The following is a 24,631-nucleotide window of genomic DNA, read 5'->3' on the forward strand; positions in this document are numbered from 1 at the left end:
CTAACAGATCTCAAAAACCATTAGACCAATAAACTTGTAACTTACACTACTTAAAAGGCAATAGATTCACCTTTCCGAAAAACTATTACTCGTTTTGATGCGGTCGCAATTAATGGAGGTACAACCTGTGAAAGTTCAAAAAATATTCATTTCTGGCGTTTTTTTGTTATAGCTAGTTTTCATTTACTTAAAAAAAATACAAATAAAAATGTTTAAATTATTTTGAGCTTTCAGATCTAAAGGCTCTTTTGTTGATAACAAGTTAAGGTCATATATTTGCAAATGGAGAGCAAATTCTAGGATATGCAGCCAGATAGCCTGCTGTTGTTAGTTTGGTTTTTGACATATAAACCAAACAGGAGTATTTATTGTAGATTAAGGAGAATACTTTATACTTTAAGTATGATGATGTAACAAATATTATAATTATAAAAAATATTTTGGGGACATATGGCATATCAACAGAAAGGTATTAAAGCGTAGATTATATATATATAAATTTTAAACCAATGTACCGCACAGTTCAAGAGTTATTTCAATTCAATCTTTATTTTCAATTTTTATTATAAAAATAACTCTTATTTGTTGATTTTTATAATAAAAATTGAAGCATAAGAGTTATTTGTCAACTTTTATAATAAAAATGGAAAAATAAGACTTATTTGTCAATTTTTTTAAAAAAGTAACTCTTACTTGCGATCCCTGCTTTAAATGTATTTGAATTTCATATTTTGAAATGCTCCTACTACTACTTCTGTTCGGTTCATATGTCAAAAATAAAACTAACAAAACAGGTTACCTGGCTTGAATAGCATTTTTCAGGAATGGGTTGTTTCACTAAAAAATGCATATCTCCTAGAATTTGCGCTCCATATATGGCCTTAACTTGTTAACAACAAAAGGGCCTTAATATCTAAAAGCTCAAAATAATTTATACATTTATATTTGTATTTTTTTTAAGTAAATGAAACTAGCTACAAAACAAAACTGCCAGAAATGAAACATTTTTTGAAATTTCACAGGTTGTACCTCCATTAATTGCGACCGCATCAAAACGAGTAATTGCTTTTCGGAAAGGTGCATCTATTGCCTTTTAAGTAGTGTAAGTTACATGTTTTCTAGACTAATGGTTTTTAAGATCTGTTAGGTTTTATAAAAGAAGTGCCGAAAATCTGGATGTTATACGGACGTTATAATGTTGCCTTAGTTATACCCGTTACTCGTAGACTAAAAAGGTATATTGTATTCGTTAAAAAGTATGCAACAGAGGAAGGGTATAAGCTTTAAAGTATATATATTCTTGATTAGGATCACTAGGCGAGTTGATCAAACCATGTGCGTCGATCCGTCTGTCTGCCTATCCCTCTGTCCGTATGAACGCTGAGATCTAGGAAACTATAAATGCTAGAGAATTGGAATTAACCATGCAGATTCTTGGGGTTCCTGCGCAGCGGTTGTTCTTTTTTTAAAGTGCCTCGCCCCTTCTAACACCTTCAATCGCCTTATATGAACATAAAATGTGTCTGGCGTTTGTAGAACATTTTTTTTAGTCAAACCACTTGTTAAAAAATTATGAGCAAGTAATGCATTTGTCGGTAGATGGTGCTACTTCAAGCGAGTGCCTTCTTTCCTTATGCATAGCTCCATCTTTCTCACACTCGTTTATCATTTATTAAATGGGTATTTGATATTCGAGGCACTCGACTATAGCTTACGACTTAGCATGATCACAGTACTTATACGAAATGTCACAAAAACCTCTTCCTCACAGAAACCGTTTGAAAAGAAAGTACATGATTTTAAACCAAACGTGGCACCCCTAATAGGCTACGTAGCTATACCCTTTTACTCGAGTGAAAGGGTATTTTGTATTCGTGCAAAAGTATGTAACAGCTAGAAGGAACCTTTTCCGACACTATAAATAGTCGATCTAGCCATGTCCGTCTGTCGTCAGTCTGTCTGTCTGTATGAACGCTGAGATCTCGTAAACTGCAAAAGCTAGAATGTTGGTATTAGACATCTGCATGAATAACAAAAAATACATATTCGAATTGACAATGTTCAAAATGAGTTGAATGAGTTGGAATGTGTAGGAAATCTGGCTTGAATAAATAAGTGTACTGACGTAAAACTCAGTCGAACCAGAAATGGTGATGGAAAACGAATCGAGTAAATGAGTACACGAACAACTCAGACGAATTTATTCGAATCCATTCGAGTTCTTACATGACGTCATAAGGGCAAAATGGAAAATTAAATTTGTTTTGAAATACTTACATAAATATTTGGCTTTTTGTCTTTTTTTTAAATTACAAATCTACCTTTAGTTTTAGCTCGCCACTGAATCCAACCATGCCATTTTCATATTTAAATCCTAAGAATTCGCGGACCAAGGAGGAGAAGTATAAAATAGTGTAGTGAAGAGGCCGAAAGGAATGGTCTTCCTTCTACCGCAAATCCTAAGAATTCGCGGACCAAGGAGGAGAAGTACAAAATAGTGTAGTGAAGAGGCAGAATGGAATGGTCTTCCTTGGACCGCAACTTCTTAAGAATTTATCTAACAAACTCCAGGAGACAATACAAAGAAGTCGCGGTCCAAGCAAGACCATTCCTTTCTTTATCTGTGGCGATAGAGGCGGATCTTTTGGTTCTGGGATATGTTCATAAAACTAATTGTTTTTCCATATTTTTTTTTTAATTCTCGTGGATTTTTGCATGTGTTTTGAGTTTAAACTAAGGGGAGCTTGGTAATTTCGAAAATAAGAAATCACAAAAATACTTATTTATAGACATACATATATGTATATCAAAACAAATTTAATTTTCTATTTTGCCCTTATGACGTCATATAAGAAAATCGAATGGATTCGAATAACTCGAATGATTTCAGCCTATTCAAATATGACATTCTGTTTTTCGTTATCACTCGTTTAACTCTAGGCCTTTTCTGTCATACTCTATACGGACCAAGATGCAATCCATTCTAGTCATAGTGTGCTAAGCATTTACTCAACTCTATTCTATTCGAATGGAATCATTTCAAAGCCTGTTTGATTCCAGTCATGCAGATGTCTAGTTGGTATTACCCACACATATTCTTGATTTTTTCCTACGCAGCGCAAGTTTATTTCAGCCGAGCGCCACGTTACTCTAACGCCCACAATCGCCCACTAACGATTTTAAAATGTGTCTTGCGCCCACATCTTTAAAGATTTCCGAGAAGTATAAATGCAATTTTGTTGTGACTTAAGATATAGTGGTCCGATCCGGCTCGCTCCGACTTATTTACTACCTGTAAATAAAAAGAAGACTTTTGGAAAAGTTTCATCGCGATATCTTTAAGGGGTTATATACAGTTGTACCGCAAAAAAAAATGAAATTATACCGATTTTTTTTTGACACCAAAAAAAATACTAATTAAAAATGTTTTGCCGGCGTTGTTTAGTACATGTTTCTAAGTACTTATAAAAATTTTTTCATACAAAAAATATTAAATAATAAAAATGTTATGGCCAAATTCCAAGATCGTCTTTTTTCGATGGTGACTTGCGGTGGACATCATATCCCAAGAACGGTTCATCTCAAATCCCCAATTCAAAAAAATTTCGTTAGTACACACAAAAAAATTTTCTTGGTAAAATTGCCCAACAAAGATACTAACGTAACTATTAAAATAGTTACGTGTATTTTGTTTTTGCTTTGGGTTTGTGTCTTTGCTAATTGTGTGTATTTTGTTGTTGTGAAATGACTATTTACTTAGTAGAATTGACAATATTGCTGGTTGGGGCCTGTTTGACAATTATTACAGTTGATTTTACCAAGTTTTTTTTCTGTGTGTATATTGTAATGCCTAGTCCCTGAACGAAGGATTTGTAAAAATTTTGATTAAAAACAAAATGGCGACGGTTTTAACAAAAAATGTAATTTTTTAAGTTATACAATTTTGAATTTTATGCTCTAAAAAAAGAAGTTTTCAAAAAAAAATTGAAAATCCTTCTTTCAACGACTAGCTATTGTTATAATAAATAAGTGGTCAAAATTTTGTGTCGATCGGATTAATAGTTTTTTAGTAATCGTGTCCACCGCAAAGGTAATTTCGAAAAAACGAGATTCTGAGATAATCGCGTTTTAAGTTTCAAGTTTGTAAGGGCCGATGTGCAGGTAGTGCGGGTAGGTATAAATAGCTACAACTTCGGTTCTAAAACTCCGATCGTTTTACATTTTTTGAGAGTATTCTCAACAGTATATAGGGGAGAGTGGGGGAATTTCGTCACAGGGGCAATTTCGTCACCTGCAATATCTCGGAATCCATAAGTCGTAAAAATATATAATTTTTTTGTTTTAGTCCTTCAAGACGGCCACACACAACCAATGCATTTGTTTTGCACAGAAGGCCAAGATAATTAAGCTATAATATTAAATGTGTTTTAACAGTTCAAAAGCTACATTTAGTTCTCGACGAAATTTTTTCTGTATGCCACAATTCAAAAGGAATAAGATACACGATTTTTTATATAATACACAGTGCTATAATGTGCATTTCTGCGTTAGTGATTTTTAACTTCGCGCCTAATTTCGGAAGAAAAATAATTATTTCTAAAAAAGTACTGTGTCGGGAAATTTCGTCACCCTATGATTTGGGTAAATTCGCACCTATTTTAAATACATATTTTTTTATTTGACGAGCTGGCTTTCGAACAGACTACCAGCAGCAGCAACAAATATAGGACGTCAACAAAAATGGTACGCTTGATCTGTGTAGCATACTTACAGGCGTAAAGTTCCCTACATTTTTCAGGTGACGAAATTTCCCCAGTTGTGTGGTGATTTTACCCCCCTATGTGGTGAGATTGCCCCAGTATATTGGTTTTACTTTTTAATTTTTTATAAATCACCAAGTTAATTAAAAAAATAGGGGAATGTCACATTTTAAAGCTTAGTGCTAACCGCATTCAACAATAAAAATAGAAATATGATAATGTGTCTCAAGATGGACAATAAATAGCTTTGAAAAAATGCTGACGAAATTCCCCCACTCTCCCCTACTTAAAGAATATGCAATAAAAAAAATCGATTTTTTCATCTATCACAACTGTATATAACCCCTTAAAACTGAGAGAAAAGTTTGCATATAAACGGACAGACGGACATGGCTAACTGGACTCGGCTAGATGGACTCGGCTACTGGTCCTGATCAAGAATATATCGCGATAAAACTTTTCCAAAAGTCTTATTCCTATTGCATGTAGTACATATGTCGGAACGAGCCGGATCGGACCATTATATCTTAAGGCTCCCATAGGAATATTCAAACAAATATAAGAAAATTCATTGTAGCTAAAGAGTATATATATTCTTGATAGCCATGCCTGTCTGTCCGTCTGCTGAACCTGTAGGTTATGGAACGTAAGTTTGTATGGGACTTTTACTCAGGAACACCCAATTATCATGGAAAACTAGAAATGGTTCTTGGAAATTTTTGACTGTGTACCTGTGTCATTAACACTAAAAAAAAACCAGGCAGACTCGTTATTGACAACTTTATATTATGAAAAAATTCTCGCTTCCGTTTGACAAGGGGTTTAAAATTGGGACTCTCAATTTGATCTTATATTATGTTAAATTAATTGAAATTACCATTACTCGCCCGCAGCGTTTGTCCTTGTAATCGAGGTGCGAAAGCCACATTAAATTTCTTAACATTGCCATAAGGCAGATTTGGCGACTATCGGACACAATTTTTGATAAATTTAGCTTTATTAAAATTTTATTTTAGTATAGACATCTAGTGCCAAGGAGCTTTGTAAAGTAGCACTAGTAAAACACTTGAATAAAATTATGTAATAAAAGTTATTATTAAGGGTGGCCAGCAATAAAGCAGGAAAAACGGCATACAATGTATTATTTTGATGAAAGGCAAAATGATTCTCTGAGCTAGCGAAATCCCTGAAAAACACCAGTACTCGCCCCTGAACGGTGATTACTTGGAGTAGCCAATGGCTTATGATCAATCATCATACTTCAAGATAACAACTTCGACAACAAAAACCTCAAGCTACTTGTGTACCAGGGACAGCTAAAATATGTAATCACCAGCAACAAGCCGCGCGGGGAGACCCCAAAATGCTTTTAATAAATGTTGTTGGTGGCCATTCGAGACAAGTTGTCCATTTTTGTTGCTGTTAATCTCCCATAGATTGTCTGGCGCAATTTGTTAATAATGTTGCAATAAATATTATATATATATTATACAAATGTATATTTTAGAGCCATTACCAAGTTCAGTGAAGTCAGCTGAAAAGCAGAAGCGAAGACTTCAATGATAGACCATCACATCCACTTAAATGACACGCACATACATACAGACATACATACATCCATGGGCACGGGCTGCCCAAGTTGTTTTTATGGCTTGGGGAAAGGTCAAGCCGTGACGACATCGGCCGCTGCGAAATTTATGACACTAATGCTTTAATGCTAACACAGAACTATTTTTATGGCTGCATTAATGCGCCACTAGCACAGCACTAAAATCTCTAGACTTACTCCTACCCTCTTTCTGCACACATTTTATAAGCCCATAAAGTTTTTGATTTGGCCGTTTTACGAGATGTTATCTTAAGTCCGGGTTAAGTTTAATCGATCCGCCGCTGGGGAGAAGAAGCTTCTAAAAGCTGTGTTTGGCCCTGAAGTTTGGCGCTTAAGCCTTTTGTTTATGCTACTTGTAATGAATTTTATGCATAGGCAACAGAAGCAGCGCACTATGGGGAATTTGACCACTTTATTTGGCCAATATTAATAACTCCCTCAATTTTAAAGATATCAAAGTAAAACTTAAGCAATCGTTACTATTTATCACAACGCATATTCTGCATAAATATCTTTCGGATCAGACAACTATATCATGTAGCTGCCAAAGGAAAGATCAGATCAACTTTGCTATTTTTAGAGATAAATGCATACAACTTGATAAGTACCGTTTTAATACAGTATTAAAACCACATAAACAATTTTGTTAAAATCAGAAAAATATTTCTTTAAGTTTCATAGAACCGAAAATTCTCAGAGCTTACATGCCATTTCTTTCATTTTTTGATACAGTTAAAGCTTTTTTTTCTTTTTACAACCTCTTAAGTCCCTTTGTTTTTGTCAAATGGTAGCGATAAGTGTTTTTGCCTTACTTTAGAAGACATTTCAAGTGTATGTCTATTGATATATTTCTTCCACAGTGCAAACAAAGGGCATTTGCAAAATTTGAGGTTATGATCTAAAAAACTAAATTTCTCCAAGAATCGTAAAAAGTGTATTTTCATTCATTTTAAAGAGAATTCCTTACTCTTTAATTCCCAAAGGTTTGATGGATGGAATCCGCCTCCGCTGGACTCGCTTTGTATCTGGGTTTCTTTAAAAATATTCGTGTTAGACCGGTCACAAAAATAATCGATTACAAGAAAACCACGATTAATTTAGATTGTTTAATCACACAAATACTTAGTGCACACTACCATCCTTTGAATTAATTAAAAAAGCCCCTCTTAAATTGCTTAAAGGCTCTTATTTTTAGCAATTAAGTAGTCTCAGCATTTCGTCAAATTTCTGAGGCGTGAAAATGCAACATACAGCAGCTGATCTAACAGCTGTAAGTTAGCAGAGGCGGCCTCTATTGAAATTCTTGAAACGTAACATTGAAGATTGGTCTTCTGGTAAAGTATTCTAGAAAACACAATTTTAGTTTAACGACTATAAAAAAAAGGGTTTTGGCCAAAAAAAGTGGTCAAATTCCCCATAGTGCAGCGGCTTGTGTATAAAACCAAATATAAATCGAAAAGCAACCAATATGGGCGGAGCTTTACACATTAACTAATTAATTAAAAGCTAATTCAAGTCGGTAAAGTGTCATCTTAGACATCGCAAAACTCACTTATGTTAATTATAACAAATTCGGAGCCATTGACACTGTATTGACTTGTAAATATCTCTATGCCTTAACGGCAGACGAATCCAATAAAACCATAACAATAATAATGATCATAAAATACGCATTAGGCATCAAAGATTCACCAACAAAGCGAATCTGCACGACTAATTATAAGATATGCGCTGCCAACGACTTTCCACTAACCATAAGAGCATGCGGGCAAACTCAAGGACACTCCAGCACGACCTAGACCTTGAGTTCACCGCTTGAGTTTCCCCGCCTGCTGTATGCTAAGCGTTCGATATGCTCTGTTTGCTTCTCAGACTTTATTGGACTACGTTTTTTACTGTTTCGCCCTGTTGTCAAAACAGAATAATGCCCACTTAAACTCCGACCTTAATTATAATCGCATTAGTTGTACTCTGGTTGTTTCCAGACCAAATTCTGCTACAATTTGAATAGATACATGAAAATTTTGACCAAAATTATAATACTCTCTATAACACATTGGAAATAGCTACATACTTAAAACACAAAAAACAAATATTTTAACTTTAACTTTAAAAATAAGAGTGACGAAGTATGTAATTTGCACTTATTAGTCTCTCAGTTTTGAAGCTATCGGGATGAAAAATTCCCAAAAGCCTTTTTTATAGCATACTCATAGAAATTTGTATCCTAAATCGCCCTAAAAAACTGAGTTTTTACCCGTGGATTAAGAAAATCGCCCATAAATCGTATCCGCTGGCAATTCGCCCGTGTATTTAGAAAAATTTTTCTAAAAAGTCCCTATGGAAATTTGGTTTAATTTAAGGTGATTATACCCGTTAATCGTAGAGTAAAAGGGTACATTGTATTCGTGCAAAAGTATGTAACAGCTAGAAGGAGCGTTTTTGACCCCATAAATAAATTCATTAAAAAGTTATACGCAATCAAAAAAATGTTATATATCCATCTCCCTCACACACTCCCTTTAGCCGAGTGACGGGTATTAGATAGTCGGGACACGAACCCGACTATAGCGTTTTCTCTTGTTTTTCTTGAACTGAGAAATATTTTCCTGTTTTTAGGGTGATTTGCCCAAAATTTAAGGTGTATTTTTCTAAAATAAAGGACTACATTTCTGCTTTTAAAGGCGAATGCCCTAAAAATTAGACAAATTAAAAAAAATCGTGTTTGAGCATGCTTAACTAAATTTTGGAAAGTTTTTATTTCAATCATGTATATTTTGGGAACTGGGACTGTTTTAATTAAAAACAAGAAAGGAAGCTACCTTCGGCCAGCCGAAGCCTATATACCCTTGCAGATAAAGTAATACTCACTCGGTGCAGTTCTAGGGATTCCAGATTCAGTGTTCCTATTTTTGAATTTTGTTTTTAAGTAGTCAAGAATTAAAACGCCTACTTCCTACAAATTAACAATAATTTTCTTATATATGTTTGAATATTCCTATGAGAGCCTTAAGATATAGTGGTCCGATCCGTCTCGCTCCGACATATGTACTACCTGCAATAGAAAGAAGACTTTCGGGAAAGTTTCATCGCGATAGCTTTAAAACTGAGAGACTAGTTCGCATAGAAACGGACAGACGGACAGACGGACATGGCTAGATAGACTCGGCTATTGGTGCTGATCAAGAATATATATACTTTATGTGGTCGGAAACGTCTCCTTCACTGCGTTGCAAACATCTGACTGAAATTATAATACCCTCTACAAGGGTATAAAAACCGGCGGAGAAGACCGTTTCATGTTATTGTATTAGTGTAGAGCTGTATGGGAGCTGCATTAAGGGGGGGCCGACCTATACAGCACAGCCATTAGAACTGAAAAATCATGTTTGTAAACGAATTAGGGATATAAATATGAGGAGAAAAAACAACTTACTTTTGGTCACTGCTAGAATCGAACCCACGACCTCTCACACTCAAAAAATAATTTTTTCTTAAATTTAGAAAAAAAAATTTTTCTGTGCTTTAAAAAAATATTCTATAAAGTGGAAAAATTTTCTAATCTTCAGAAAAATTTTCTAATCTTCAAAAAAATTCTCTGTTGAACGAGTTTTTTAGTAAATTTTTTCTGAAATACAGAAAAATCAATTTTTTTTCCAAATTATAAGGTTTATTTTTCTAATCTTCCTTTCTTTAGTTGAGGGTTAAAATCGCCATTGATTTTAGAAAAAAAATGACTGAACTTTTCTAAAAATAAAAAAAATTGCCATTAAAATTATAAATATTTCTACATAATAGAAATATTGTTTTTCTAAAAACAGAAAAATTGTTTGAAGATTTTTCTAACATTTAGATAAAAATGTGTGATATGAAGTAATATTTTTCTAGAAAATAAAAAATTTAACCGTATTTGATCAATTTCCCTTCTTATACACTTTTAAGAACAATTTTTTTTAGCCTAAGAAAAAATCGCTAATAATAGAAGAAAATTTCCGGGATTGGTAGCCTAGGGGTCTAATGCGTGCGTGCATGCATATGTTATTCAAGCTTGCGGCTGCAAGTGTGAGTTCAATCCCACGTCGAGACGAAAAACTCATGGTGTCTTTTTGTTTTTTTTTTAACACTAATATTTACATATTCATGAGCTCATGAATAATTATATTTTGATAAAAATAATGTTTAAGTTTTTCAAATTTGAAACATTCAATTACTGTTACTATTGAACCATAATAAATATATAAATATTAATATTAAACAATAAATATTTAAAAGCAAAATTAAATGAACAACTAAAAGGAATAACCAGAAGAGAGCCAGATCAATTTGAGTAAAAATAGGAGAACAAAACGGGAATAGACTTAGTACAGCGCCTCACGTGATGCTACCGTGGCGCAGCTAGTAGAGTGCTTGACTGCAAACTGTGAGGCGAGCGGTTAGCGGTTTGATTCCCGCGTGCGGCGACCAAGATGTTTCTCTCAAAATAGTAAGTTATTGGGCTTTTATATTTCTAATTTCTAATTTGTGTACTCATTCAATTATTATTACAGTTCCAATTTGAAACCACACAAGTGCTCAATTAAAGGAAATTCAAATAAGGTGACAAACAAGAACGAAAAAAAAACAACACAAAGGCCGTGGAGTCACAGAAACAACCGGGTATAATTCCGAAGCCCGAAAATAGATTTTAGTATTTTCTAAATTTGAGAAATTTTTTTTGTTATTTAAAAAATATTTGTCTATATTTAAAAAAACCGTATTTCTATTTTTTAGAAAACCTTTATTTCTAAATTCTAAGAAATAATTTTTTCCTTTCTAGCAAAATATTTCTAAATTGCAGTTTATTTTTTTATGATTTTTAGCAAAAACGTCTTTGATTTTAAAAACCTACTTTCTTTAATATAGACAAAATCGCCAGTAAAGCAAATTCATAGGCGATTTTCTAAAACCAAGGGATATTTCAGTCGATTTTTTTTGGGTGCATATAAGACAGTTCACAGGTGGAAAACAAGATTTTTGGAGGCGGTTTTCTTCAAATCAAGATATCAAGAATCGATTAGTATGGTCCATTCATAAAAATAAATTATGAAAATAAACAGGTTTATGCACCAAAATTGGGATTTTACCCATAGTGGCATTGTACAACAATTAAATAAAAAATTCCAGAGGTGAGAATAATTTATCAAATTAAAAAGACCCGAAATGAGAAAATTTTTGGAAAGTGTATCTAATGACGAGTTAAAAAATTTTTTTTTTTACAAATGGTGATATCACATCTTTTGTATGTTGATGGTGAGATCGTCACAAGTGTTTTTTAACTCGTTAAGAGGTGTTTTTTGTTTAAATTTTATAAATAATAATTATAAAAATAAATGTTTTTTCTTTACAGCTTTGTAAGCTATGTGCAATGTAAATATGAGCACTTCCACCAAAAAGTCCACCAAGCCAAAAAACTTGAAACTTGAAAAAAACATATTTCCACTTGATTTTGCCGCCATACTAGTTTCTAATTAATTGGGTCCCGAGCTAAACTAAAAATTTGGAGTATAGTTTGATTATTTGTATGACAAACCCCAATAATATACACAAAAGTTAGTTTTTGGCTATTTTTTTTTTTGTTATGTCTTGGACCTGTCTTCTGTTGTTAATTTATCCTATAGGAATGCTAATATGTGACATTTTTCTGTACTAAAAGCTTCATTTACATGTTAAGCTATTAAGTTAAAAGCAAAACATCCAGCAATTTAGGGATAGAGGTAAAAAAAAACACTTTGCAAAACAGTCAGAAAAATGTCCCGAGCGACATGTCCCGAGCGAATGTGTTTTAAACTGCATAAAAAAAACGGCAAACAATTTTTGAGTAAATTCAAAACCATTTCACAGCGACATGTTTGAACAACATTCTAAAAAAAATCGCATTCAAATATTCCATCAGAATTCGCTAATTTCTGATGTTGAATGAACCTCCCCGAAATCCACTTTTATTTTTGTGCCGAGCAAACGGCAGTTTTTTAAAGATATCTTAAAAACTAAAAGTTGTACAAAATCAAGATGTATGTATGTTGCTTGTGAGCAACTTCATAACTTTAAGAGCTACTTTGGTATGCATTTGTTTATACAAATTTTGTTTTCCCAGTTCTAGTTATTTATTTATTGTTACATACGTATGTACATATGTACATTCATGGATGTCCCAGAACTTAGCGATCTCGCCTGCATTCCTCGCATTTTTTATTGCTGTATTGCAGCGGTCGGCAGCGTCCTATTAGGTGGGCATAGGGCTTTGTTCTGCCGGCGCGCTGCTCGCACACGTATAATGTAGAACAGCGGTCTGCACACACACTCTGATGATCTGCCCAGTACAATTTACTCAAACAAATATTAAACAAAATGTTATTGTATGTGTGTGCCGACCGCTGCTGTATTGCTATTTAACATTCTTGCATCTTTGCATGCCACGCAACTGACGTTAATGCCTGCATAACCTGAAGAATCGAGTCTTAATGGTGTATAATAGTCCCTGAGCGACGGTGTGTCAGTTACATTTAGTTACACCACGAGAGATGGAGTGGTATTTGTATTAGGGTGTTCATTTTTTCTAGGGCATTACAAAAAATTAACAAATATGTATTTACGACAATTCTTTTGATGCCTACATACATACATATGTATGTACATGGATGGCAGCGATGATTTCCAATCTCGACCTGCAGATGTAACCGTCTGTCTGCACTACAACATATTTCACTTGCGGCGCTCATTTTTTAAGACGTAGCATTACAGCAACAACGTACGCAACTGACCCGTTTTTCCGGCCATTGCATGTAAGCAAATTATGCAATTGCACTGGCCTGGTGAAAATCTGAGATCTCTCTCAGTCGCATGCCTTGTCGTCTCTCTCAGTCGTGTCCTCTATCATCACACGCGGAGCTGTGCCGATGAACCGTTTACCTACCCTTTGCTTATTTATTAACATATGTGTATACATATAAATGAATATCTGTATACGCCCTGCATATACATATTTTTACTCGGTGTAACCGCAATTTAACACTTTTGACTCGTATGCATGTATGTATGTAAGGCATTATTTGTACATAGGGCAACCGCATTCCAGTTTAATTGCTGCCTGGTCGCTACTGCTGCCAGAGTTTTTGGAATGCACTCTTCGCCCTGAGGCAATGTCATTGCCGATGGGACTTGGAAAAAATACGCTTAAAGAACTAGCACAATTTTAACGGCCAACTATTGGCCTGCACCATTTTTTTATTTGTCCTTTTCGTTTCTTAAAATCCCATGTTAAAAGCCTTAGCAGCCAATAAATCTAATTGTGTGCTAATAATGTTTCTAATTTTGTATTTTTTTCGTGGAATTCTTATGCACCGTTGAAATTGTGAAATTGGTGTTGCGTTCGAGTCTGATTCCGGAGAAGCCAGTTGCTTCTGCTGATGTCGCTTTGTTTGGCTTGTTCGTCTCGTCGTTGGTACAGCATTAAAGCAGTGCGACTAGATTGCTATTGGAATTATAATTATGCTAAACTAACATGAATGGGAAAACCCTTTGTACAAATATCGCCGAGTTGGTGTTTCCCTATGGATTGCTCAACTGTTTTGATGGCAAAATGTTTTCTGACCGCCGGTAGTCACAAGTAAAACTTACTCCTTGCTTCTTCACGTAGTTTATGGCACTTATTTCACCGTTGCGACAGTTTTCCGGTGCTACACAGTCCGAGTCGCGGGGACAGGACGCAAACGGCACGGGGCTAGCTGTCGTTGTGGTGGGTGGCGCCTTGTATGTGCAGCAGATATCGGTTTCCGGCTCACAGTTCTGAAAATGGAAAGGAAAAATCAAGGAATGATGACATTTTGTAACTAAAACCATATGAATTAATCGAATTGGATCGATCTTATAAGTAAGACAAAAATATGATATGGCGAAAACATCAAAGTAGATTGGGTGCACACAACAACTCCTGGTGACGTTTTAATGTTAAACGATCGAATTTCGTAAAATCTACATACACATGTAATTTAAGCTAAATTGCGCATAAGGAAAGGTCATACATATATGGCTCATCAACAGCGCAACGCGTTAAGAGAGAACAGCTTTTTGGTAAAATTATTTTCAAAAGAAATATTTATACTTAATTTTTCAGTCAAAAAATAACTGTAATTTTTAGGGCCACTTTCTTGAGTGCCGGCTAATATTTCTCGAACAGATAAAATCATACTAAGGGCCGGTTTCTCGAGTGCCGGCTAACATTTCTCGAACAGATAAAGTCCCTGCTAAGGCATTTTGGCTTTCTCGAGCATAAATGTGAGAGCTAACTTTGACAGGGACTCGGAGTCCCTGTTAAGCGTTTTCGACTCGATAGAATGACAAAGCCAACTAAGAAGAAGAAACGAAATCACAGCTGACTTTACCTTAAAATTATACCCAAACAGCTGATAAAATAATCGAAGCATGCCATTTTTTGCGCTTCACAGCACAATTCTGTGCGTTAACAGCACTCTGTAATTGTTTCTCGTTCAGATAAATTAAAGCAGTCGAGAAAGGGGATTTGCTTTTACGAACAGTTTATCTGGTATTTAAGTTTTTCAAACAGATAGCTATTTTAATAGCTATTTTAATAGCTATCTGTCCAAAAAATATAAACTCCAGTAAACTTTTCGCATAAGCAAATCGGTTTTCTCGACTCCTCTAATTTATCTGAACGAGAAACAATTACAGAGTGCTGTTAGGGCACAGAATTGAGCTGTTAAGCGCAAACAATGGCATGCTTTCTTTGGGTCTAAGTCAAAGGCAAAGTCAGTTGTGATTTCTTTTCTTCATTCTGTTTGGCTTTTTTTCTCCCTTAAAGCCTTTTTACAGTTCAAATGAAATGTGACATAAAATAGAATTTTTCAAAAAATTTCAAAATTTGAGATGGCATAGATGCCAGTTCATTTCTTGGTAATACTCTAGATGAGCGGACTCACCCTCGAAATTCGCGAACAAAATTATCTTTGATGGATCACGATTTCTTAAGGATTTACGTGCAAAAATATCTTGGCGGTCGGACATGAAACTCAGAGACTACACTCAAAAAATTGGCTTGGTAAAATTAACCAACAAAGAAAGTTACGTAACTATTAAAATAGTTACGTGTATTTTGTTTTTCTTTGGGTTTGTGTCTTTGCTAATTGTGTGTATTTTGTTGTTGTGAAATGACTATTTACTTAGTAGAATTGACAATTTTGCTGGTTGGGGCCTGTTTGACAATTATTACAGTTGATTTTACTAATTTTTTTTTTGTGTGTAGGCATATTTGCCAGGGTATATAAACTTCTGCTGTCCGAAGCTAACTTCCTTTCTTGTTTTGTTTAAAAAAAGGGAATAAATATTTTATATGGTTCCTGATTTGAACAAAGTTGATTTCTGGTAAATTTTTGTATATGGGCGGTCCTTTTACACACCGAACGGATTTGGTAAAAAATATTCTTTCACATTTTTGATTTGCCTGAAACTTTTTTTACGTGTACTATTCGGAAAATTAGTAAACACGTGTATCAGGATTTGGCCGAAAAAATCTTTTTTGTTGTAGAATTTTTTTAGTTTGCCAAAAATCGTGAATTTTGAAAAAGTACCCTCTCATTGAAAATCTGAATCTCCGGTTGTAGTAATCCGATTGACTTCGTGTCTTTTGCATTAACACCTCTAAAACCTATTCTTAAAAAAATTTTTTTTGTTAATTTCTTTAAAATAAAAACAAATTAAGATTTTAAAATATTTTTTTAACGTGTTCCCCACAAAAAAATTTTTTTTTTAATGATTTTTTGTCAAAAAGGTGGAGCCACTTTTAGTTTTTAAAATATCAAATTTGTTTTAACAAGGCCTCGGCTTGTTTCTATGAAAAACTGTCGCAGCTACACAAAAAAAAAAACTTGGTAAAATCAACTGTAATAATTGTCAAACAGTCCCCAACCAGCAAAATTGTCAATTCTACTAAGCAAATAGTCATTTCACAACAACAAAATACACACAATTAGCAAAGACACAAACCCAAAGCAAAAACAAAATACACGTAACTATTTTAATAGTTACGTAACTATCTTTTTTGGTCAATTTTACCAAGCAAATTTTTTTGTGTGTACTACTACTCTCTACTCTCTCACTCTTATCGAATCCTTATGGAATTCATGTATTTTCATCGTTTCCAGTCCTTTAAAAATTGTTGATGATTAAAAGTTTTCTTTTAAGAGTTTCGACAATTTCTTAATGACAAAAATAAAAAGTCATTTTTTAATCTATTAAAAACTTACAATTATTTATTTAGTCGTCCATTCAATAAACAATAATTATACCCGTTACTCGTAGAGTAAAAGGGTATATTGTATTCGTGCAAAAGTATGTAACAGCTAGAAGGAAGCGTTTCCGACCCCATAAAGTGTATATATTCTTGATCAGGGTCACTAGCCGAGTCGATCTAGCCATGTCCGTCTGTCCGTCTGTCTGTCCGTCTGTCTGTCTCTCTGTCCGTATGAACGCTGAGATCTCGGAAACTACAAAAGCTAGAAGGTTGAGATTTCCCACACATATTCTTCCTACGCAGCGCAAGTTTATTTCAGCCGAGCGCCACGCCCCCTCTAACGCTCACAATCGCCCACTAACGATATTAGAATGTGTCCTGAGCCCACATCTTTAAAGATTTCCAAAAAGTATAAATGTAGAAGACATTTTTCAAATCGGACCATTCACTAAAAAGTTAAAAAGTTATCCCTCGCACTCCCTTTAGCTGAGTGACGGGTATTAGATAGTCGGGACACCAACCCGACTATAGCGTTCTCTCTTGTTTAAAATTTATTTATTTATTATTTTTATGTTTTATGTAATTTATTAAACATTTTTAAATATATTTTTTTAATTTAAAAAAAAAATGTATTTAATTAAAATTTTGAAATTTTTAAATAGGGGAGTGTAGGGTAATTTGACGAGTAGGGTAATGTGACGAACTCGTCGAATCTCATATATGACGTTACGACAAAAATTTCAAATAAATGTAGTCGTCTCCCCTTATCGTGTCGACAATGTATTTACAGTAATATTAATAAGAAGTCCCGTAATTTGTTCGTGAGGTAATTTTCGCTAAAAATGTGGTGCGCAAACTAGAAAACCTATTCAATTTACTTGTGTTTTAGCAGTGCCAGAGCAAAGATGAGTGGAAAAAAATATCAGGCAAATATATGCACGTATACATGAGATCTTTATCAGCAGTTTTTGGTTCTTCGCGTTTTTTTCTTTTGCGCCGTTTGAAAGTGACACCGTTTTTGCTCCAAGTATACCTTGTAGGGTATCGTGACGAACTTTTTGTAGGGTATTGTGACGAACTTTTTTTATTCAAGAATTTTAATTGTTATCGTTGATTATTTGTAAAAAAAATATAATAATACCAGATAACTTTTACTGCTGCAGTTTTATTGTTGTTTTTAATAGTGACGTCAGTTTAATTTAATTTTAAAAAATTGCACATTGACCTTTTTTTTTGTAAGTTTGGGTATTATCTTATTACTTCCTTCTTTTCCGTATCGAAAATAACTTTTCCGTAAATTATATATAAAAAAATGTATTTTTTTGTTTGTGAAAAGGATGATTTACACCAAACGCTGTGGGATTTGGCTACGTGAAATTTCGAATCCAAATTTTTCAGAAATATGCTCAGTAAATGTAAGTAACTTTCTGCTTTTACACTTTTAAAAAATATTGTTTTTTGGAGAAGTTACATTAAAGAACAAATCGTTCGTCACATTACCCTACAACTTTTGAAAGTGCAAAAAAAGAAGGGTTCACGCCAAACACTGTGGGATTTGGCTGCATTGGAATTTCGAATTCAAATTTTACAGGGATATGCTCAGTAGATGTAAGCAACTTTCTGCGTTTACACTTTTAAAAAATATTGATTTTTAGAAAAATTTTGAATAAACGAATCGTTCGTCACCTTACCCTACACTCCCCTACTTTTTTTGTTAATTTTTTTAAAAAATTAAAACTTTTAAAAAAATAAAAAAAAAATATATAAAATAATTAAATAAAATATATTTCTTAGTGATATTTAAATATATTTCTTAAAAATAAAAACAAAGTAAGATTTTAAAAAATTTTAACCATCGCCCTCACAAAAAAATTTGTTTTTTTATTTATAAAGTAAATTTGACCGATTTAGATTAAAACTAGAGAACGCTATAGTCGATAACTGTGACTATCAGATAACCGCTACTTCGCTGAAGGGAGTGCGATGGAGATGGAGATATGCAGTCGTCAAAGCTATTGGCTCCATCTAGCGGCTGTTGAAATTTTTGATCGCTTCATTTAGCGGCTGTTTCAATTTTTGCTCATAATTTTTAATATAATGCGGTGAGCAGACTTAAAAAAATGCAATAAAAATATGTGTCCTAAAATATTTTACAGGCATCTATATTCTAGAAGAGTCTTTTCCCGAGTTTTTGAGATAAATACCACCATTCTACGTCAATGGATGCAATTTATACAATTTTTTTTCTAAACCATTAGAAACTATAAAGTATTTTTAAGTCATTTTTACGTATCGAGCTTGTCACCGCTTTACACAGCATGTTTTTTAAAGATAATAGTGGCCTTCAAGTTATGAGAGAGGTTTTTTAATAGACATTCTAACTCCTTGAATATATAATTTTTCGATGTTCGGATTTAAAAATACTTGCTTCTTTTCCCGTTCTTATGGAAAAAATTCTATAAATTCCATCGTTCGACGTACAATGATACCTCTAGTTCAGAGGTCGGCAGCGGCCTATTAAGGGGGGTAAGGTATTTAATTTTTTTTTATTTTTTATTTATTGATAATGGACATTTTTTTTAACGAGTTATGATGTTCACCGCAAAGCCTCTTTTTTTGGAGGCGGCTACGGAAAATTTTAGAAAATATAGTTTAAGTGTTTTACTTTGAGCATAGGGTTATGTTCTGCCCACCCGCTGCTCGCTCACGTATACTGTAGAACAGCGGTCTGCACACACACTCTGATGATCTGCCCAGTGCAATTTACTCATACAAATATTAAACAAAATGTTATTGTATGTGTGTGCCGTCCGCTGCTGTAGATGCTTGTAAAATATATTAAGGCACATATTTTTCTTCATGTTTTATTATGCCTGTTCACCGCATCAAGTTGGTTGTGAATAGACGTGAAAAAATTGCTTAAATGGACCATAAGCTTTGATTGACTCAAATTATGATGGAACCTTTAATGCAATTCTGTAGAAGGGCATCTAATACATTATTTTGCATAGATATGAATAAAATTGATTACAGACTCTCGTAGATATCTTAGATCAAAACATTAAATATTGCGATCTCACTACTATCCGTTAAAATTTATATGCTTATATACGTCTATATTAACATAATTAAATGCCCATATCCCTGCACCTTTTAATAAAGACAATTTTGTTGTCCAGTGCTATCATTGATCAGAAAGTTAAACGGTCTCTGCGTAATTCGACAATAGTGAAAAGAGCCAGCATAAAAGTTCCAGTAAATGCACAATGGGTTAGATTTCAGTCAGCTTGACCAAAAGGTCCACCAATGTTTATCACTTGCATAGATGTTGTGCTAAAATTCGACCAGCCAAATGCTATTAGCAATGGCCAGTGGCTTCGCATTGAACTTTAGCGCTTTAGTCTTGGCAAAACTTGGCAGAAGTTACTTAATTTGGTTTTCTCACATCGAAATGGTCAGCTGGCATTTAGCAACCGAACAATTGCAAATTAATAACTGTGACCAGAGGTCAAACGCCACATAAGTAACTTGAGGCGGTATCGCCTTGACGCATGTGTATCTCAAGAATTTACCGATAAGTTCCCCATCGGATGAAACTGGCAAAGAGAAACTTCGTGTCATGAAAAAAAAGTTGAAATAATTAGTTCAGACTTCGGAGTTCTCAAAACTGGCATTTCATAAATCAATCAACCTCTGAATATTACATATTAAAATGTCTACGTCCTCTTATTTATGCCCACTTTAATGTCTTCTCAAGTGAAGAAATCGAAGTTTGGAAACCCATTTGTATATGTCTAAGACTGTTTTGAAGCACGACCTTGACTATTGAAGATCTTTGGCCTAAGCGCGAGTTAAGCATGCTAAATGGGTATTAATAGCACGGATATATTTATGAAGCAATCGTTTCGCGTTTGAGTCACAGAAGACCTGCTCTCTCGGTTTTGGAAAGTACTGAAATCAGGTTTAAATATCTCTGAATCAGATTCAGTTCTGACAGAGCCCAGACGTGTCATTATATGTGCTGAAGCGCCTGAATGAGCTCGACATATCCGTTTCCACGGTCCCGGAACATCTATAGTTCGCATAGTTTTAGTTTACATACATACATACATGTGACTTTGACGGACAGGTTGATAAACTCATAGGCAGGCAGAACCACAGAGGAAGATTCGCGACAATTTCAGCTTATGAATTGTCTTGTGGTTGCTTATCTTTCAATCGCATAACTAATTATTCCCATATAAATTATATAATTGATCACACACAGAAATACACCCTCTAATATTTATACCCGTTACTCGTAGAGTAAAACGGTATATTGTATTCGTGCAAAAGTATGTAACAGCTAGAAGAAAGCGTTTCAGACCCCATAAAGTATATATATTCTTGATCAGGGTCACTAGCCGAGTCGATGTACCCATGTCCGTCCGTCCGTCTGTCTTTCTGTCTGTCCGTCTGTATGAACGCTGAGATCTCGGAAACTACAAAAGCTAGAAAGTTGGGATTACCTCCACATATTCTTTGGCTTCCTACGCAGCGCAAGTTTGTTTATCAAGTTACCTATCGAAATGTAGAAGACTTTTTCAAATCCGAGCATTCAATAAAAAGTTATGCCCAATCAAAATTTTATATATCCATCTCCCTCGCACTCCCTTTAGCTGAGTGACGGGAATTAGATAGTCGGGACACTCACCCGACTATAGCGTTCTCTCTTGTTTTGTTTTTGATTTTTTGGACTCCATTCTAGTATCACTATCGACGGCAGTCAATGTAGTGACGAAGCGCACCAGGAGAGTGTGCGAAGGCGACTACTATATATACACGAAGAAATGAAAATCTGCTGTAATGGTCCGATCATAATGATACACCAATCGAAAGGTATTGCAAAAACTAACAGGATTGCATACCAAGACTTTAAGAAAATCAATTGGCTGGGGAGAGAGAGCGGACAAAGTAAAAAAGTGAAAATTTCGAATTTTGGAGCTGTTGGGGCCGGTGGGGATAAATGCCCCCACACAATGTTTTAGTTGTATTTCTTTTGGAAAAACTCGCTAGTTTGGCGGGAAAACAGCTAAAAATAGCGAAATTTTAGAAGGAACTTCTGAACTACTAAAGCTTGCATTATACCTCGTTGTAAAGGTATTTGGAAATACTATAAACGCCTTCTGAACGTATTTTGTCTAAATACAACTTTTAAAATTTTTTTTTTAATTTGTCAAAAATGGTTCTAACGATTTTCTTTCAAACTTTTATTTGTATAGCCCTTGAGATTCCCCAAATTTTGGTGTAAGTTAGACAAGAAAAGTTAAACAAGAAAAAATATTTCTTAAAACAAGAAAGAACCCACCTTTAAAATTTATTTAAGAAATTTAATTTCTTGAAACAAGAAAGAACCCACCTTTGAAACAAGAATCGCCTTTCTTGTTTTAAGAAATGTTTCTTCTTGTTTTAATGGTGGCTTTCTAAAAAACCATTTCTTGTTTTAAGAAATTTATTTTCTTGTTTCAAGAAATTAAAAAAAAATATTTTTTTTAAAAAATTTAGAAAAATTCGTTTTTGACTTATGACTTATTCAAAATTTGACAACATTTAGGAGTAGATAAAAAAATCAAAAAAGCGGTTTTATTCGTTTAATAAATCCAATAAAATGTCCTCATGAAAACGCTTTAAAGCATACAATGAACAATGTATGGGTTCAAAAAAATTTTTTTTCAATGAAATAATAGGGTCAACATTTATTTCCATGTATTTTCATTGAAATATGTACCATAACATTAAGAGTTATAAGTAAAGTTACTAGATTTATGATTTATAAAGTGTTTACCAGTTAAGGCAAAGAGTATACTCTTTGCTTTAATCATGTAATTTTAATGTGGGCATACTGCGAAAAGTTTTGGAAGATGATAGTTATATATTATTAGATTGTTTGAGTTGCAGTCATTGCATAGCCAATTATTTATTTCCCTTAGTAAATAAACTCTATGTTAATATGATCAGAAAACCCCCCACACTGTTGAATAAAAAAACACGAACACACAAAATAAATTTTTCGTGAACCGAACCAAATATCAAAAAAAAAGTTCCGGTTCGGTTCCGGTTCAATTATAAAAAAATTCGGGGCTCCGGTTTACGGTTCGGTTCGTTTTCTAAAAAAAGTGATCCACTCCGGTTCGGAGTGGTTCAGCTCCGGAGTGGTTCACAGCCCTGATAATAATAAACATTAGACCAATAATATAGGCGACATAATTCGAAGTGTCGGCAAACATCGGTTGTTTGTATTCTTAACTATACCGCGGAACCTGTAGGTAATGGGACATAAGTTTGTATGGGACTTTTACTCAGGAGCACCCAATTATCATGGAAAATTAGAAATGGTGAGTGAAAATTGTTGGCTGTGTACCTGTGTAACTTATAATTTGTATACCCCTTACTCGTAGAGTAAAGGAGTATATTGTAATCGTGCAAAAGTATGTAGCAGCTAGAAAAAAGCGTTTATGACCCCATAAAGTATATATTCTTGATCAGGGTCACTAGCCGATATTAAAATGTGTCTGGCGCCCACACCTTTAAAGATTTCCGAGAAGTATAAATACAATTTTGTTCAAATCGGACCATTCATTAAAAAGTTATGCGCAATCAAAATTTTATATTTCCATCTCCCTTGCACTCCCTTCAGCTGAGTGACGGGTATTAGATAGTCGGGACACCCACCCGACTATAGCGTTCTCTTTTGTTTTTGTTTTTGGTACAGCAAGGTGATATAGTAAACAAAAACAAGAGAGAACGCTATAGTCGGGTTCGTGTCCTTACTATTTAATACCCGTCACTCGGCTAAAGGAAGTGCGAGGGAGATGGATATATACAATTTTTTTGATTGCGTATAACTTTTTAATGAATGGTCCGATTTAAAAAATGTCTTCTACATTTCGATAGGTATAAATATGTACAACAAAATTGCATTTATACTTCTCAGAAATCTTTAAAGGTGTGGGCGCCAGACACATTTTAAAATCGCTAGTGGGCGATTGTGTCCGTTAGAGGGGGCGTGGCACTCGGCTGAAATAAACTTGCGCTGCCAAGGAAGCCCAAGAATATGTGTGGGAAATCTCAACCTTCTAGCTTTTGTAGTTTCCGAGATCTCAGCGTTCATACAGACAGACAGACGGACAGACGGAGAGACGGACAGACGAACATGGCTAGATCGACTCGTCTTGTGATGCTGATCAAGAATATATATACTTTATGGGGTCGGAAACGTCTCCTTCACTGCGTTGCAAACTCCTGACTGAAATCATAATACCCTCTGCAAGGTTATAAAAATACAATTAACAAGAAAGGAAGCTAGCTTCGGCCAGCCGAAGCTTATATACCCTTGCAGATCATTCCTATTAATTAACAAATCGAAAAAATGTTCAATTTTCTAATATTTCTCATTAATTTTCCGATCGTTCCTATGGCAGCTATATGATATAGTAGTCCGTTTTTTTAAATAATTAATTCAAAATTCAGAAATATTTAAAAAATAACATCCCCAAAAGTAGAAGGTAATATTTCAAAAAACACCGAAGCTAGAATTTTTTTAACGTTTTTTTTTCCGATCCTTTATATGGGAGCTATAAGATATAGTTGTCCGATCCGGTCGGTTCCGACATATATACTACCTGCAATAGAAAGATGACTTTTGGGAAAGTTTAATCCCGATAGCTCAAAAACTAAGAGACTAGTTTGCGTAGAAAGAGACAGACGGACGGACATCGACTAGATTGACTCGTCTAGTGATGCTGATCAAGAATATATATACTTTATGGGGTCGGAAACGTCTCAACATTATAATACCCTCAGCAAGGGTATAACAATATACCCATTTTGTTCAGTTTTTTAGAACGTTTTTTTTTTTGCAAGTTTATCTTTTATGCGATGGAGCTACTGTATATCCCCCTTAAAAAGTTAGATTTTATGTTTCAATAGTTTTATTGA

General features: G+C 34.3%; 1 protein-coding gene and 1 long non-coding RNA gene across 3 annotated transcripts in view; one reads left to right on the plus strand and one right to left on the minus strand.

Moving 5' to 3' along the window:
• Nucleotides 1-24,631, minus strand: part of scaf (scarface) — a 42,858-nt gene that overhangs the window by 15,352 nt on the left and 2,875 nt on the right. For both annotated transcript variants that reach the window (XM_017147815.3, XM_017147823.3), the window contains one exon: nucleotides 14,026-14,193. In XM_017147815.3, the coding sequence (XP_017003304.1) occupies nucleotides 14,026-14,193 (168 nt within the window). The remainder of the gene's footprint in view (nucleotides 1-14,025; nucleotides 14,194-24,631) is intronic.
• Nucleotides 22,852-24,631, plus strand: part of LOC138912416 (uncharacterized) — a 37,051-nt gene continuing 35,271 nt past the window's right edge. The window contains exon 1 of the long non-coding RNA XR_011417960.1: nucleotides 22,852-23,028. This is a non-coding gene — a long non-coding RNA (uncharacterized lncRNA). The remainder of the gene's footprint in view (nucleotides 23,029-24,631) is intronic.

The sequence above is a fragment of the Drosophila takahashii genome, chromosome 2R (genome assembly GCF_030179915.1).
Source record: "Drosophila takahashii strain IR98-3 E-12201 chromosome 2R, DtakHiC1v2, whole genome shotgun sequence".
Lineage (NCBI taxonomy): Eukaryota > Metazoa > Arthropoda > Insecta > Diptera > Drosophilidae > Drosophila > Drosophila takahashii.